This window comes from Erpetoichthys calabaricus, chromosome 1 (genome assembly GCF_900747795.2).
Source record: "Erpetoichthys calabaricus chromosome 1, fErpCal1.3, whole genome shotgun sequence".
Classification (NCBI taxonomy): Eukaryota; Metazoa; Chordata; class Cladistia; order Polypteriformes; family Polypteridae; genus Erpetoichthys; species Erpetoichthys calabaricus.
In genome coordinates this window covers 202,068,629-202,084,233 of record NC_041394.2, presented here as the reverse complement: position 1 = coordinate 202,084,233, position 15,605 = coordinate 202,068,629, and the positions used below count along the sequence as shown (strand labels likewise).

At 38.2% G+C, this 15,605-nt stretch overlaps 1 protein-coding gene across 2 annotated transcripts in view; it reads right to left on the bottom strand.

Annotated features, from left to right (window-relative positions):
• Window positions 1-15,605, bottom strand: part of gxylt1b (glucoside xylosyltransferase 1b) — a 120,153-nt gene that overhangs the window by 30,882 nt on the left and 73,666 nt on the right. For both annotated transcript variants that reach the window (XM_028810899.2, XM_028810906.2), the window contains one exon: window positions 8,766-8,938. In XM_028810899.2, the coding sequence (XP_028666732.1) occupies window positions 8,766-8,938 (173 nt within the window). The remainder of the gene's footprint in view (window positions 1-8,765; window positions 8,939-15,605) is intronic.

Below are 15,605 nucleotides of genomic sequence, written 5' to 3'. Positions count from 1 at the left end.
TAATCTTCAACAGTCTTGAAATAGTATGATAGTAAAGCCAGGGAATGGTGTTAAAAAGTGGCCCTGGATAAGCATAGTAAACCCTAATACAAAATAATAACAATAAACCAAGGGTATTATGTTAAACAGTCTCCTTTAGAAGAGTAAAAAAAATATATTAAAAGTTACTAATTTAATTTCTTCCACACATACATACATATACGCGTATAATTGTAATTAAAACATAAACAGAAAGTGGCCGAGAAGGGAAAAGGATGTATAGTTACGGTACCAGTATCACTGCAAATGGATCAGACAGCCGGTAATATCTTCTTTGCCATGCCATGCCATGCCAGGATGTGACTCACGATCGTATTTCAAAAAAGTGTCGGGATCAGCTTTCTTAACTCTATTTGTGCTTCATCTGGAGTGGTAAAGATGTAATGCTTGTCTTGAATATCCACTTTCAGTCTCTGCTCAGAGGAATGTTAGACTCACTGAGTCAGCATCTAATCCTTGCGTGTGCGCAAGTTATGAAATGTAAAAAAATGTAAACAAAGGCAAGATGGCATCGAAATCTCACAAGGGAGCGATGCGAGTGCAGAAAAGAAAATACTTAGCAGACGATGTTTTGCGCATTATCGCTGAGTCGGACTGATTTTGTTGACAGTGATCAGGAGATCACTGTTAAGAGAGTGAGGAACTGGCATCAGCTGATCGGACACCAGCTGAGGGCATTCGCACAGCCGATGCACCTACGGCAAGGTTCATGTGGGAGGAATACCCAGACATTGATTCGTGGGAGCCAAACTTGCTACTGGACTTCACAAGACAGCATGGCTTACTGTTGGACACGACAGATTACCAGCCGCTGGACTACTTCAAGCTGTTCTTTCCTGATGATGCTTTTCAGCTACTGTCAGACGAGAGAAACAGGTATGCAGAGCAAATTTTTTGAATCATGGGCTGTGCTTGCACCGCATTCTCATTTTTCAAAGTGGAAACCCACAACAAAAGACGAGATGAAGGACTTTGTAGCATTACAAATAGAGATGGGACAAGACAGGTTATATAACTTCAGGGAGCATTGGTCTAAATGTGCTTTGTAACCCTGGTGGCTTTGGACAGGTTATGCCACGTGATGATAGGTACGTGCTGCTGCCAAGTTTTATTCACTGTGATAACCAGAAGCAAATCCCAAGGGGTGAGCCAGGCTATAACCCCATGTATAAAGTTCAGCCCCTGCATGACATTGTGGAACCAACATATAAACAATTTTATCAGCCTGGCCGTGATTTGTCTGTGGATGAACCTATGATAAAATACAAGGGACACCTTTTTTCTGCCAATATATGCCAGATAAGCCCACAAAGTATGGCATAAAGGATTTTGTACTGGCAGAAGCAAACACTGGTTTCTGCCTGAAAGTAATTATATATACAGGAAACTATTTCTTTCAAAGAGAGAACTGTCCTTGACAAGTCAGGTTGTGCTGGAGCTGCTTCAGGTCTATGAACATCTGGGTCATGTTGTGTACATGGACAATTTTTATACATCACCAGAATTGTTCATGGAGATACAGAGCAGGGGAATTGGAACTTGTGGCACAGTGAGGGTGAACAGGAGACACATGCCTTCACAGTTGAAGCCAGACAGGCCGAAGATGAAAAGAGGTGACAATACGGTTTTCATGCGGGCGGAAAACTTGGTGGCAGTGGCATGGCATGATGTGAAATGGGTGAGTTGTCTCTCTACAGTACACACTAACAATGCAGCAACAGACAATTGGAAAGGAGGCACCAGTGCAACACATATTGTAAGCAGTGCAATGTGGCAATGCATGCAATTGGCTGCTTTGAGTGATATCATACTTTGCAGGAGTTTGCTGTGTAACATGTATGTGATATGTATGTGAAATCATATAGTATGCAGGCACATACAACATGCAAGACAGTAACATTTGTGAAAAATAAATGTTTTTTTGTTAATTTGATATGTTAAACCATTGCTTTGTGTTCTTTTTTTAAAAAAAGTTAGTTTTTGGAAAAATATTCAGCCATGGGAGAAAAGAAAAAAAAATCAGCCCTAAAAGAGTTAATATGTTTTGAGTGTAGACTGATTGGCAAAAATGGCAAATTTATACATTTAAAATTAAATATACAACACAATAAAGTGTGCAGAAAGTGAAGAAGTTGGAATACTTTCTTAATTCACTTGCACTTGCATAACTACTAATTTATTCAACTCATTAATTAAATACATAAACTTAAAACCCTCTCACTAGAGAAAGTACAGTAATAAACTCAATATTCTTAATTATGTCCTAAATTTTCTAATTCAACTTTAGTAAACACAAAACTACATAGCTCTGAAACAACTCGCCAATTAAGATTTCATTAATTATAAAAAAAAAAATATACTGAAATTGTTTATAAATGAGGCAATCTGTAATAATGAAACCACAGAGAGACAGAGCAGGTAGTACATCAATGATTTCTCACCTAGCCTTCATAACATGTCCTCACACAATCCAACTCACTGGTGATGCTACAACCACTCTTCTGTCATCTTATTATGACAGCAGTTTGCATTCCTTTTTGATTAAATATTGTATGGCACTAAAAGTCTAAAAGTGCCCCAACTTATAGTATATTACTTTAAATGAGGATATTATGTAACATGTAAAGATGTAGGCAAAGATTACATTGTATTTAAGAACATTGCTAAATGTTTGAGATTATGATGCATCACTTGGCCAAAAAAAGTAAATTCCTAACATATAGCATATAATGTCATCATCAGTAGTTTAGAAGCCAGTTGTCCCATAAGTCTCTCTTCTTAACTCTCCCCAATCCTAGGAAACTTCTGGGGGTGAGATCCCATTCTTCTCATATCATTCGGCACTTTCAACCGTATCTTCTTTGTCTTCCCTCTTGGCCTCATCCCCTACAAATTCATCTTAGTGCACCACTTTACTTAATCATTCTATGCTTTTTGCTCCATATGCCCAAATCATTCTGTTCCTCTTCAGCACCACATACTGTATATCACCTGCACATCAAGTCTTTCCCTCAGCTTGGCATTCATTTTGCTCTCATTCCATGACACTTTATAAATGTGCCCGATCATTTTCATCTCTATTTTTTCTAAACTTGCTTCTTGTTCTGCCTTCATCACTCACATAAAATCATACTACTTTTCACCCAGCTTTAATAAACCTTTCCATTGAATATTAGAGAACCCCATCAGCATACATGCTTTATATACTAACATCCAAAGTTTGGAACCACAAGAAACTTGAATGTTTTGGTATAAATTGATACTTTTATATATCTTTTTCAGAAGCAGTTACAGTAATCCCTCGCTGTATCGCGCTTCGCCTTTCGCGGCTTCACTCCATCGTGGATTTTATATGTAAGCATATTTAAATATATATCGCGGATTTTTCGCTGCTTTGCGGGTTTCTGAGGACAATGGGTCTTTTAATTTCTGGTACATGCTTCCTCAGTTGGTTTGCCCAGTTGATTTCATACAAGGGACGCTATTGGCAGATGGCTGAGAAGCTACCCAACTTACTTTTCTTTCTCTCTCTCTCTCTTGCGCTGACTATCTGTGATCCTGACGTAGGGGGTGTGAGCAGGGGGGCTGTTCGCACACCTAGACGATACGGACGCTCGTCTAAAAATGCTGAAAGATTATCTTCACGTTGCTACCTTCTGTGTGCAGCTTTTAAGTATGCTGCAGGGTGCTTCGCATACTTAAAAGCTCAAAGGGCACGTATTGATTTTTCTCTCTCTCTCTGCTCCTGACGGAGGGGGTGTGAGCTGCCGCCTTCAACAGCTTTGTGCCGCGGTGCTTCGCATACTTACAAGCCAAACAGCCCTATTGATTTGTTTCTTCCTTTGAAGAGGAAGATATGTTTGCATTCTTTTAATTGTGAGACTGAACTGTCATCTCTGTCTTGTCATGGAGCACAGTTTAAACTTTTGAAAGAGACAAATGTTTGTTTGCAGTGTTTGAATAACGTTCCTGTCTCTCTACAACCTCCTGTGTTTCTGCGCAAATCTGTGACCCAAGCATGACAATATAAAAATAACTATATAAACATATGGTTTCTACTTCGCGGATTTTCTTATTTCGCGGGTGGCTCTGGAACGCAACCCCCGCGATGGAGGAGGGATTACTGTACATCATTGTCCTAATGGTAAACTCTCTTAGCTCAACCTTAATGTCAATTGTTTGTTACAGAAAACTTTGTAATTGTGTTAGTACATCTGAAACCATTTATTCTGTTCAGTAAAGGAAGTTAACTGTCTCTCCATGGATTGAAAGCTACTGCCATTCCTAAAGTTCAACTCCAGGGTGGAAAAATGGCCAAAGCTTTCTCAAGAAACATCTCTGTCTGTTGTTGCTTATCAAAACGAAGATTACAGTGATCCCTCGCTATATTGCGCTTCGCCTTTCGCGGCTTCACTCCATCGCAGATTTTATATGTAAGCATATTTAAATATATATTGCAGATTTTTTGCTGGTTCGCGGATTTCTGCGGACAACGGGTCTTTTAATTTCTGGTACATGCTTCCTCAGTTGGTTTGCCCAGTTGATTTCATACAAGGGACGCTACTGGCAGATGGCTGAGAAACTAGATTGCTTACTTTTCTCTCTGTCTTGCGCTGACTTTCTCTGATCCTGATGTAGGGGGATTGAGCAGGGGGGCTGTTCGCACACCTAGACGATACGGACGCTCGTCTAAAAATGCTGAAAGATTATCTTCACGTTGCTATCTTTTCTGCAGCTGCTTCCTGAAACGACATGCTGCACGGTGCTTCGCATACTTAAAAGCTCGAAGGGCACGTATTGATTTTTGATTGAAAAACAAACTCTGTCTCTCTCTCTATCTCTCTCTCTCTCTCTCCCTGCTCCTGACGGAGGGGGTGTGAGCTGCCGCCTTCAACAGCTTTGTGCCGCGGTGCTTCGCATACTTAAAAGCCAAACAGCCCTATTGATTTGTTTGCTAGAGATTTTTTTCTCTATGTGACATTCTGTGCTCCTGACACGCACTCCTTTGAAGAGGAAGATATGTTTGCATTCTTTTAATTGTGAGATGGAACTGTCATCTCTGTCTTGTCATGGAGCACAGTTTAAACTTTTGAAAAAGAGACAAATGTTTGTTTGCAGTGTTTGAATAACGTTCCTGTCTCTCTACAACCTCCTGTGTTTCTGCGCAAATCTGTGACCCAAGCATGACAATATAAAAATAACCATATAAACATATGGTTTCTACTTCGTGGATTTTCTTATTTCGCGGGTGGCTCTGGAACGCAACCCCCGCGATGGAGGAGGGATTACTGTACTCCACATAACAGATTGCAAGGAAACAGAAAAAACCATACAAAGGTGTCCACTACTGTCTTGAGAGAAGGCAAAATGGACCTAACAAGGGTAGAAATAGAATAGGTGGGCCCTGATGTACAGCTACACAAGAGGATAAGCAAATCAGAGTCTGCAGTTTCAGAAGCAAAGACTTTAGAGGTCATCAGTTGGTTGCTTCAATAAATAGTACATGCCAAATACCAATGTCATCTGCAACAGTAAAAAGAAAATGATTACATCTTTCTATTATAAAAGAAAATCTTGCAATGAGACGTGACCTTCTGAGAGACAGAGAGACACTTTCACTTCCCGCAACACGGTCACATTATACTGACATCCATGGAAAGTCACGCCCTACTTACAAACATTGTCAAACAAGATCACGATCATCTAACCTCTCAGTTGTTGCCCCACCCTACTTACAACCATTTTCAAACAAGATCATGGTCATCTAAAAAGGCGAAGAAGAAAGAGCACCTCTAAAACAATTGATAAGTTAAAGATGACACCCTACACGGTCAAGTCACGTCATACTGACATCCGTTGAAAGCATGTTCCCGTGAGACGGTGACCTAGGCAAGGAAAGTAATAATCAGCCCAGAACAAGTGGAATTGAAAAACCGTGCAGGTCCAAACGGGGTCAGAAATAAACGACAAATAGTAAAAGACACAGTAGAACTTCATAAAGACGTTCAAACACATTGGCGCCATAGACATGCAGCGCAGGTTACAGATTATGAAAGCAGTGGAATTCGAAAGGCTCCAAAAAAATCTTGGCGCGATACACACCCAGAGCAACATAAAAAATATGACTTTACTACAATTTGAAGGTGTCACAAAACAGAGTACATATTGCATTCATGCAAACAAACAAATTATTACTAGGTGAAGTAACGGAACAGCAAAACGAGATCGAATATATGCACATAGGTGATATGCTGGAAGTATGTAGATATTGTAAGGTTTTAGAGTTTAAGTCGGAGACTTGTACATCGTCTAATTCGTGTTGCCATCAAGGAAAAGTACCATACGATATGAGTATCTGTGTTCCCGCAACAATTATAGTTACTACAAGTTTAATTTCGAAAAACCACAATTTGGTCAGGTGTATATTTATGATCATGGAGAAGCGATGCAACACAGAATCAAAAGAGTTAAACAATCCGACATGCTGGAACTTATACAGCCAATAATGGATACAAATCCATTCGTCCAAAAGTATCGCACTTTACACAAAAGTTATCAGCAAAACACAAAGAAATTTTCTTGGATTTCTATAAGAATCCGAAAGATCAGTCGCATTTATAATAAACCCACATGTGACGAATTATCAGCAATAATACTTTCGAAAGACAGAGATATCAAAGACAGAGTAGATATTCGTGTATATCCAAAGGCAAAGCACGCTTTGTCATGTATGTCAAATACATCGCCACATGCCGACCCTTTACTCTTTCCTTTGCTTTTCCCAAATGGCGAAACAGGATGGTCGTACAATATGAAATAAATGCATTCAGAAAATCGAATAACACCCACACAATATTTCGGGTCAAGATTAGCGATGTAAAAGTCGCACATAATCGTCTCTTCTTTATTAAATCAAATCAAGCTAAACTTAGAACGGAACATATACAAGGTCTCATTGATCACGTTCACAATTCAAATATCAATAGTTCAGACATATTCAAAATAGGTAAAGCAGTAATATTACCATCATCTTATCAAGGTAGTCCAGGAGCATTGCAACAGTTATATCATGATACAATGGCAATATCCAGAACTATTATCCAGAACTATCGGTCGGCCAGATTTCTTTATTACAATGACCTGCAATCCAAATAGAATAGCTTTTGCAATGACAATTAACAAATCACAAGGACAAACATTTGACAAAGTCGGTTTTTTATGAGGTTTTACAATAAAAGGTGAACATAATGCATATGTAAAAATTCCCATGAAAAAAAAAAAACTTTTAATTGTATTTCCACAGAAACAAACCTGGGGGTTGGCGAGCAAAGTGAGCAGGGAGCAAAGCCCCCTAGTGAGCAAAAGAAAAAAACATGAGCTTCTCAAACTACTGACTCTAATGCATTTATCCTCCTGTGCAATGTGATATATGTTTGAAAGTTAACATATGATGGTTTTCGAGGTCAAATGCAATATTCATGTACTACTGCCAAAAGACAAACTAAGCGGACTTTCACAAGAAAAATGCACAAATGCCATAAAAATTAAACAACTGAAAATCTGTGGATTTGTCAGGATGTCCAGCCACATTACATGGTCTCTGTCGGAGGTGTTATTAGATGTTTGGAGTATTTTATTGGAATACAAATGCATGCATTTCTAATGTTTTAACTCTTACACACTTTTTAGAACCACTGTTTAACTTTACCATTACACTATACAAGTCCTGTTAAATTGTAACAGAAGGGATACAGTCTGACTGCCTCTTTCATCAATGGTCTGCTTTGGTTTGCACATCCACCTTTTGCTAGCTTTCTGAAAAATCTTGCATGACTGCTGCTCCCAAGCCTATACATCTGCCAAGTACTATCATGCCTAATTTAAAACCACTTAAAAATGTAGTGTGCCCTATTAATCCTCTTGAGTTGGTAGGTACTCATAGGTACATATACATTAGTACATACCCATGTGTGTCAGTGCTGTCACTGATTTTGCGGTCAGCTAGGAGGAAGGGCAGATGCACATACTGAAATAGCCACTTATTATTGAGCAATATTACCAAGACTTAGTATAGGCATGAAATGTCAAGGCAAAAACCTTTAACCTTAAAAGGTTTTTGTAATTAACTGTATTGTACAAATAATTAATTCCCTAAACTGAAAACACTGACTTTTCCAGAAGAGAAACTACAGTTTAATTTTTTTATAACTGATTATCTTCCTTTTGACTAATCATATTCTGTTAGATAGTGCATTGAGATAACTGGGTCACTTACTAAACATGTCTCTTACATATTAGTAAAGGTGTTAAGATAGATTACATAAAGTTCAAGAAAGTAATTTCTCATTATGAATTCTACAATCAGTTAATGTGTTTATAAAAATGCCAGTGTTAACAACTTTTAATCAAACCTGGTAGATTTAAAATAAATAGTAATTTAAAGAAACTTCATATAAGTAATAATTATAAAGCATTTTCACGCTCCTAAAATATTTACTCAATTATACTGTTGAGAAAACTGGTAAAAATGAATATAAGAAGGAAATACTGTTGATAAAGTGGATAAAATAAAAATCAGTAAATTAAGAAGTTGTATGAAAAAACTCTCTTTGTAGAAATTTACACACCAAGAAAAATAAGCTGTTTAAATATTTATGCACACAAAATTGTAATATTCTACTAAGCAATTTTCTTAGTAAAGTAGAACAAATAATAAACCTACTTACTTTTACTATAGCCTCATAAACAGCTCTGAATGCAGGCTGTTTTTCGTCATGATACACCCCACGATTTCCATGAAGAATGAAAATCCCTTTTTCTTCTGCTGTTTTGCAATTACTTCCATAAATGCAGTGATCAGGACGATAATTCCAGTGGCAGGGAAATATAAAAAGGCTCTCTACAGCAAAAATAGAAATACAATTGGTTTAACTTTTCTATGATCATTTGAATTTTTAAAGCTGAATCTCAAGATGGTTACCATATTAAAAAAAAAAAAACAACTGTCTGGAAAAGGCATACTGGATTAACCCCTGTGGAGCCAGTCTTGGGGCTGATTTTGGTGTCTGGAAGACCTATGAAGCCTGGATGAAGAAACCATATGAAGAAGCAATGTGGTGTCATCACCTACATGGGTAGAAGTCAGGTGTATGGCTGATCTGAGTGAATGGTGAATCTAAAAAGTTCAAGTTCAAGCTTTTCCACTAAAATTGACTCTTGGGAAATGAAACATTACTTCAGCTTCTGCGAGAGTTTGGCCAATGTTATGTAAATCTAGAGGGATTCATGTCTAAACAAAGTACTGGTTATGAAAACACACTTATTGACCAGAGAGAGCCTCTCTTAAAGATTCTAAAAAATCCTCAAAAGAGTCATTGTGGATAAATCTGGGGATACACAAAAGCCTCTTTTTCAGAAAGGTGTATATGCTCAAAGAGCTAACAATTATTCTGAGTAACTGAAGTTCTTAGAAAAAGTGGGCGCGGTAGATTGAACGGTGCCGAGTACAGAGTTTTTAATCCATCTGAAAGATTATAATGCTCACACAGCCAAAGACCTGGGTTGGCGGAATGTGACTGGGAGAAATCATTACTCTGATTAAGAATAGACAGATCAATTGTTACTTAATTCTTGTGCTAATCAAGGAGTATAAAAAACAAGTGCTATATTCCAATACAAGACTGTTTATAAGTGTAATTAGTACCAGAACACATCTGGCCAAAGATCAATGGCTTACTTTGTAGTTTGAGGACATATGTTCTTGTCACTCAATTAAAAGCTGTCAACAGAACATTACTTGGTAGTAAATGTGTGTAGGTGGGCAGAGTGTCAAATCAAATGGCTCAGAAGATCCACACTAGTGCAATAAACATGCTGTGATAATGCATTGAGGGAGCAAATCTTCTGAATGACTTTAACTCTAATCTATGGAAAGACCTTCGCTCATAACTCAGGACAGAGTGGAGCAGCTGACTGCAAAATATTCAGCAATCAGCAAGAACATTCTCACCTCTGATCATTAGTCTATTGTACAAAAGAGTGCCATGTTCTGTACAAATGACAAGAGATCAGCTGGCACAATGGAAAAAAAAAAGGTAAAAAAGTAATGACAAATGCATTGGTGCTGCCGCAATGTTGCACAGGAAAATAGTGCCAAAGCCGAGGGTGCCTATTTTTTATAGTCCCTTCATAGGAAAGCACACACACACAAACAAAACACTCTTGCAAAAGTTCTCAAGACTAGGGATGCTCCGATCCATTTTTTTAAGGCAGATACAGATTTCATGTTACTTGATCTGCTGACTCCAATACTGATTCCAATTTTTTTTCTTTATACCTTTAAAAACGTTTTACATTAATCTTCTGCATACCCAGACAAACAGAAGTTTTATGTCCTATATTAAAGTTAGAATTAAACTACAGACCAAGTTATTAACTGTTTTTTTTGTGTTTTTTTTTTTATTAACAAAATGAAATTCTGCAGACTTATTTTCAGTAACCATAAAAATACTAAAATAAACAAAATTTCTTTAATATTCATACTTTAGCAAATATGTACAAAAATATTTATCCGTAATACATATGGCATAATAAAATGCTTCTCATAATTACAAGCTGTCATATTGTTTAGTTTTTCTCTGTACCTAAAGTACCTATACGAAAGAAGGCTTAATTAAAAATAGTAGTTTGACCATTTCTCTAACAATACACACACATATATATATACACATATATATACATATATACACATATATATACATATATACACATATATATACACATATATACACACACACACACACATAAACATATATACACACACATATACAAATATACACACACATATACATATACAGTTAGGTCCATAAATATTTCGACAGAGATAACTATTTTCTAATTTTGGTTCTGTACATTACCACAATGAATTTTAAATGAAACAACTCAGATGCAGTTGAAGTGCAGACTTTCAGCTTTAATTCAGTGGGGTGAACAAAATGATTGCATAAAAATGTGAGGCAACTAAAGCATTTTTTAACACAATCCCTTCATTTCATGGGCTCAAAAGTAATTGGACAATTGACTCAAAGGCTATTTCATAGGCAGGTGTGGGCAAGTCTGTCATTATGTCATTATCAGTTAACCAGATAAAAGGTCTGGAATTGATTTGAGGTGTGGTGCTTGCATGTGGAAGATTTTGCTGTGAACAGACAACATGTGGTGAACGGAGCTCTCCATGCAGGTGAAAGAAGCCATCCGTAAGGTGCGAAAACAGAAAAAACCCATCCGAGAAATTGCTACAATATTAAGAGTGGCAAAATCTATAGTTTGGTACATCCTGAGAAAGAAAGCAAGCACTGTTGAACTCAGCAACGCAAAAAGACCTGGACATCCACGGAAGACAACAGTGGTGGATGATTGCAGAATCATTTCCATGGTGAAGAGAAACCCCTTCACAACAGCCAACCAAGTGAACAACACTCTCCGGGGGTAGGCGAATTGATATCCAAGTCTACCATAAAGAGAAGACTGCATGAAAGTAAATACAGAGGGTGCACTGCAAGGTGCAAGCCACTCATAAGCCTCAAGAATAGAAAGGCTAAATTGGACTTTGCTAAAGAACATCTAAAAAAGCCAGCACAGTTCTGGAAAAATATTCTTTGGACAGATGAAACCAAGATCAACCTCTACCAGAATGATGGCAAGAAAAAAGTATGGAGAAGGCGTGGAACAGCTCATTATCCAAAGCGTACAACATCATCTGTAAAACACGGTGGATGCAGTGTGATGGCTTGGGCGTGCATGGCTGCCAGTGGCACTGGGACACTAGTGTTTAATGATGATGTGACACAGGACAGAAGCAGCTGAATGAATTCTGAGGTGTTCAGAGACATACTGTCTGCTCAAATCCAGCTAAATGCAATCAAATTGATTGGGTGGCGTTTCATGATACAGATGGACAATGACCCAAAACATACAGCCAAAGCAACCCAGGAGTTTATTAAAGCAAAGAAGTGGAAAATTCTTGAATGGCCAAGTCAGTCACCTGATCTTAATCCAATTGAGCATGCATTTCACTTGTTGAAGACTAAACTTCGGAAACAGAAAGGCCCACAAACAAACCAGCAACTGAAAGCCACTGCAGTAAAGGCCTGGCAGAGCATTAAAAAGGAGGAAACCCAGCATCTGGTGATGTTCATGAGTTCAAGACTTCAGGCTGTCATTGCCAGCAAAGGGTTTTCAACCAAGTATTAGAAATGAACATTTTATTTCCAGTTATTTAATTTGTCCAATTACTTTTCAGCCCCTGAAATGAAGGGATTGTGTTAAAAAATGCTTTAGTTGCCTCACATTTTTATGCAATCGTTTTGTTCACCCCACTGAATTAAAGCTGAAAGTCTGCACTTCAACTGCATCTGAGTTGTTTCATTTAAAATTCATTGTGGTAATGTACAGAACCAAAATTAGAAAAAAGTTGTCTCTGTCCAAATATTTATGGAGGCGGAGTGGTGGCTCTGAGGCTAGGGAGCTGCACTGGCAATCGGAAGGTTGCCGGTTCGAATCCCGTAAATGCCAATATGGACTCTGCTCTGTTGGGCCCTTAAGCAAGGCCCTTAACCTGCAATTGCTAAGCGCTTTGAGTAGTGAGAAAAGCGCTATATAAATGCAAAAAATTATTTTAAAAAAAAAAATTATTATTATTATTATATATGTGTATATCTATACTAATTAAAGGCAAAGCCCTCACTGACTGACTGACTGACTGATTCACTCATCACTAATTCTCCAACTTCCCGTGTAGGTAGAAGGCTGAAATTTGGCAGGCTCATTCCTTACAGCTTACTTACAGAGGTTAGGCAGGTTTCATTTCGAAATTCTACGCGTAATGGTCATAACTGGAACCTGTTTTTTGTCCATATACTCTAATGGAGGAGGCGGAGTCACGTATCACGTCATCACGTATTACGCCTCCTACGTGATCACGTGAAGTGAAAACAAGGAAGAGATTTACAGCACGAGTCAAACGCGGGAACGAAGGTAAATGACGTTAATTGTTGAGTGTCTTTTAATACTGTGTAAGCATACATATTAACAGATGTGCAATTAAACGTGTGCATTTACAGGGTGATTTCTCAGGCTTAAAAGCTCGCCTTTTATCAAACGCGGGAACAAAGGTAAATGACGTTGTTGAGTGTCTTTTAATACTGTGTAACCATACATATTAACACATGTGCAATTAAACGTGTGCATTTACAGGGTGATTTCTCAGGCTTAAAAGCTCGCCTTTTATTAAAAAGGTAAATGCTGTTTTCATTCTGAAGGGCACAAACCACGTTAGATTTCATGCTCAAGAGTAAGCTCAGCACACAGCGTGGTCATATTACAACCGGAAGGGTGAACTGACAATATGGTATACAAAGAGATCCTTAAGAAATAATTATTGATTCATTTTCCCTCAGTTTAAAAAGGTTTACTTTTCTTCTTAATAAAAATTTTAAAGCGGTACTTCGCCGCTGCAAAGCGCGGGTATTTTGATATATATCAAAATATATCGCGTCATCATGCCTCCCATGTAAGCACGTGAACTGACCCGCTGCCGTTTGCAATGCCATATTCGCGAGATACAAGTTTAATGACAAGACACGAGGTATAAACGACAGTTTGGATCACTTTGGGACAGAGTTAAAATTGCTGTGGCCAGAAACTTTTAACTGCCGGATCTTAGCTAACATTAAATAAACCCGTGGACATCGCAACATCACACAAGACAGCGGCTCACGTGAAGTGACTGAACGCAGCAGGAGTGATCACTTCAATGAATCAAACCTATTCAAAAAACACATTTCACAATTGATAAGGTACGAAAACGATCGATAGATAGATAGATAGATAGATAGATAGATAGATAGATAGATAGATAGATAGATAGATAGATAGATAGATAGATAGATAGATAGATAGATAGATAGATAGATAGATAGATAGATAGATAGCTTTATTAATCCCAATGGGAAATTCACAATATGAAACCGATTGTGGATTTCCGTACAGCCACTGAAACTTTGTGACGGCACGAGACTTCAGGTGACGTGTCTGCAAAAGAACCTCATTCAGGCAACTATTTTTACTGGCGGTGGCTCAGGGGAGAGAGTTTTTATTCCTCGCATCCCCGTTATACCCTCTGATCTCCAATTTCAATTCAAACGCCTCCAATTTACACTAAGGCTCTGCTTAGCAATGACAATTAATAAGTCTCCGTTGTTGAGTGTCTTTTAATACTGTGTAAGCATAGATATTAACACATGTGCAATTAAACGTGTGCATTTACGGGGTGATTTCTCAGGCTTAAAAGCTCGCCTTTTATTAAAAAGGTGAATGCAAACTGTTTTCATTCTGAAGGGCACAAACCACGTTAGATTTCATGCTCAAGAGTAAGCTCAGCACACATCTTGGTCATATTAGAACCGGAAGGGCGAACTGACAACATGGTATACAAAGAGATCCTTAAGAAATAATTATTGATTCATTTTCCCTCAGTTTAAAAAGGTTTACTTTTCTTCTTAATAAAAATTTTAAAGCAGTACTTCGCCACTGCCAAGCGCGGGTATTTTGATATATATCAAAATATATCGCATCATCACGCCTCCAAAGTAAGCACGTGAACTGACCCGCTGCCGTTTGCAATGCCATATTCGCGAGATACAAGTTTAATGAGAAGACACCAGGTATAAACAACAGTTTGGATCACTTTGTGACAGAGTTAAAATTGCTGTAGCGAGAAACTTTTAACTGCCGGGTCTTATCTAACATTAAATAAACCCCTGGACATCGCAACATCACACAAGAGATCGGCTCACGTGAAGTCACTGAACGCAGCAGGAGTGATCACTTCCATGAATCAAACCTGTTCAAAAAAACACATTACACAATTGATAAGGTACGACAACAATATGAAACCGATTGTGGATTTCCGTACAGCCACTGAAACTTTGTGACGGCACTAGACTTCAGGTCACGTGTCTCCAAAAGAACCTCATTCAGGCAACTATTTTTACTGGCGGTGGCTCAGGGGAGAGAGTTTTTATTCCTCGCATCCCCGTTATACCCTCTGATCTCCCATTTCAATTCAAACACCTCCAATTTCCACTAAGGCTCTGCTTAGCAATGACAATTAATAAGTCTCAGGGACAGACCCCACAAAAGGTTGGCATTGATTTGAGGCAGGACTGCTTTTCACATGGCCAACTGTACGTTGCATGCTCAACAGTAAGCTCAGCACACAGCTTCGTCATATTACAACCAGAGGGGAGAACTGACAACGTACTATACAAATAGATCCATAACAAATAATTATTGATTCATTTTCCCTCAGTTTAAAAAGGTTTACTTTTCTTCTTAATAAAAATTTTAAAGCAGTACTTCGCCACTGCGAAGCGCGGGTATTTTGATATATATCAAAATATATCGCGTCATCACACCTCCCATGTAAGCACGTGAACTGACCCGCTGCCATTTGCAATGCCATATTCGCGAGATACAAGTTTAATGAGAAGACACGAGGTTTAAAC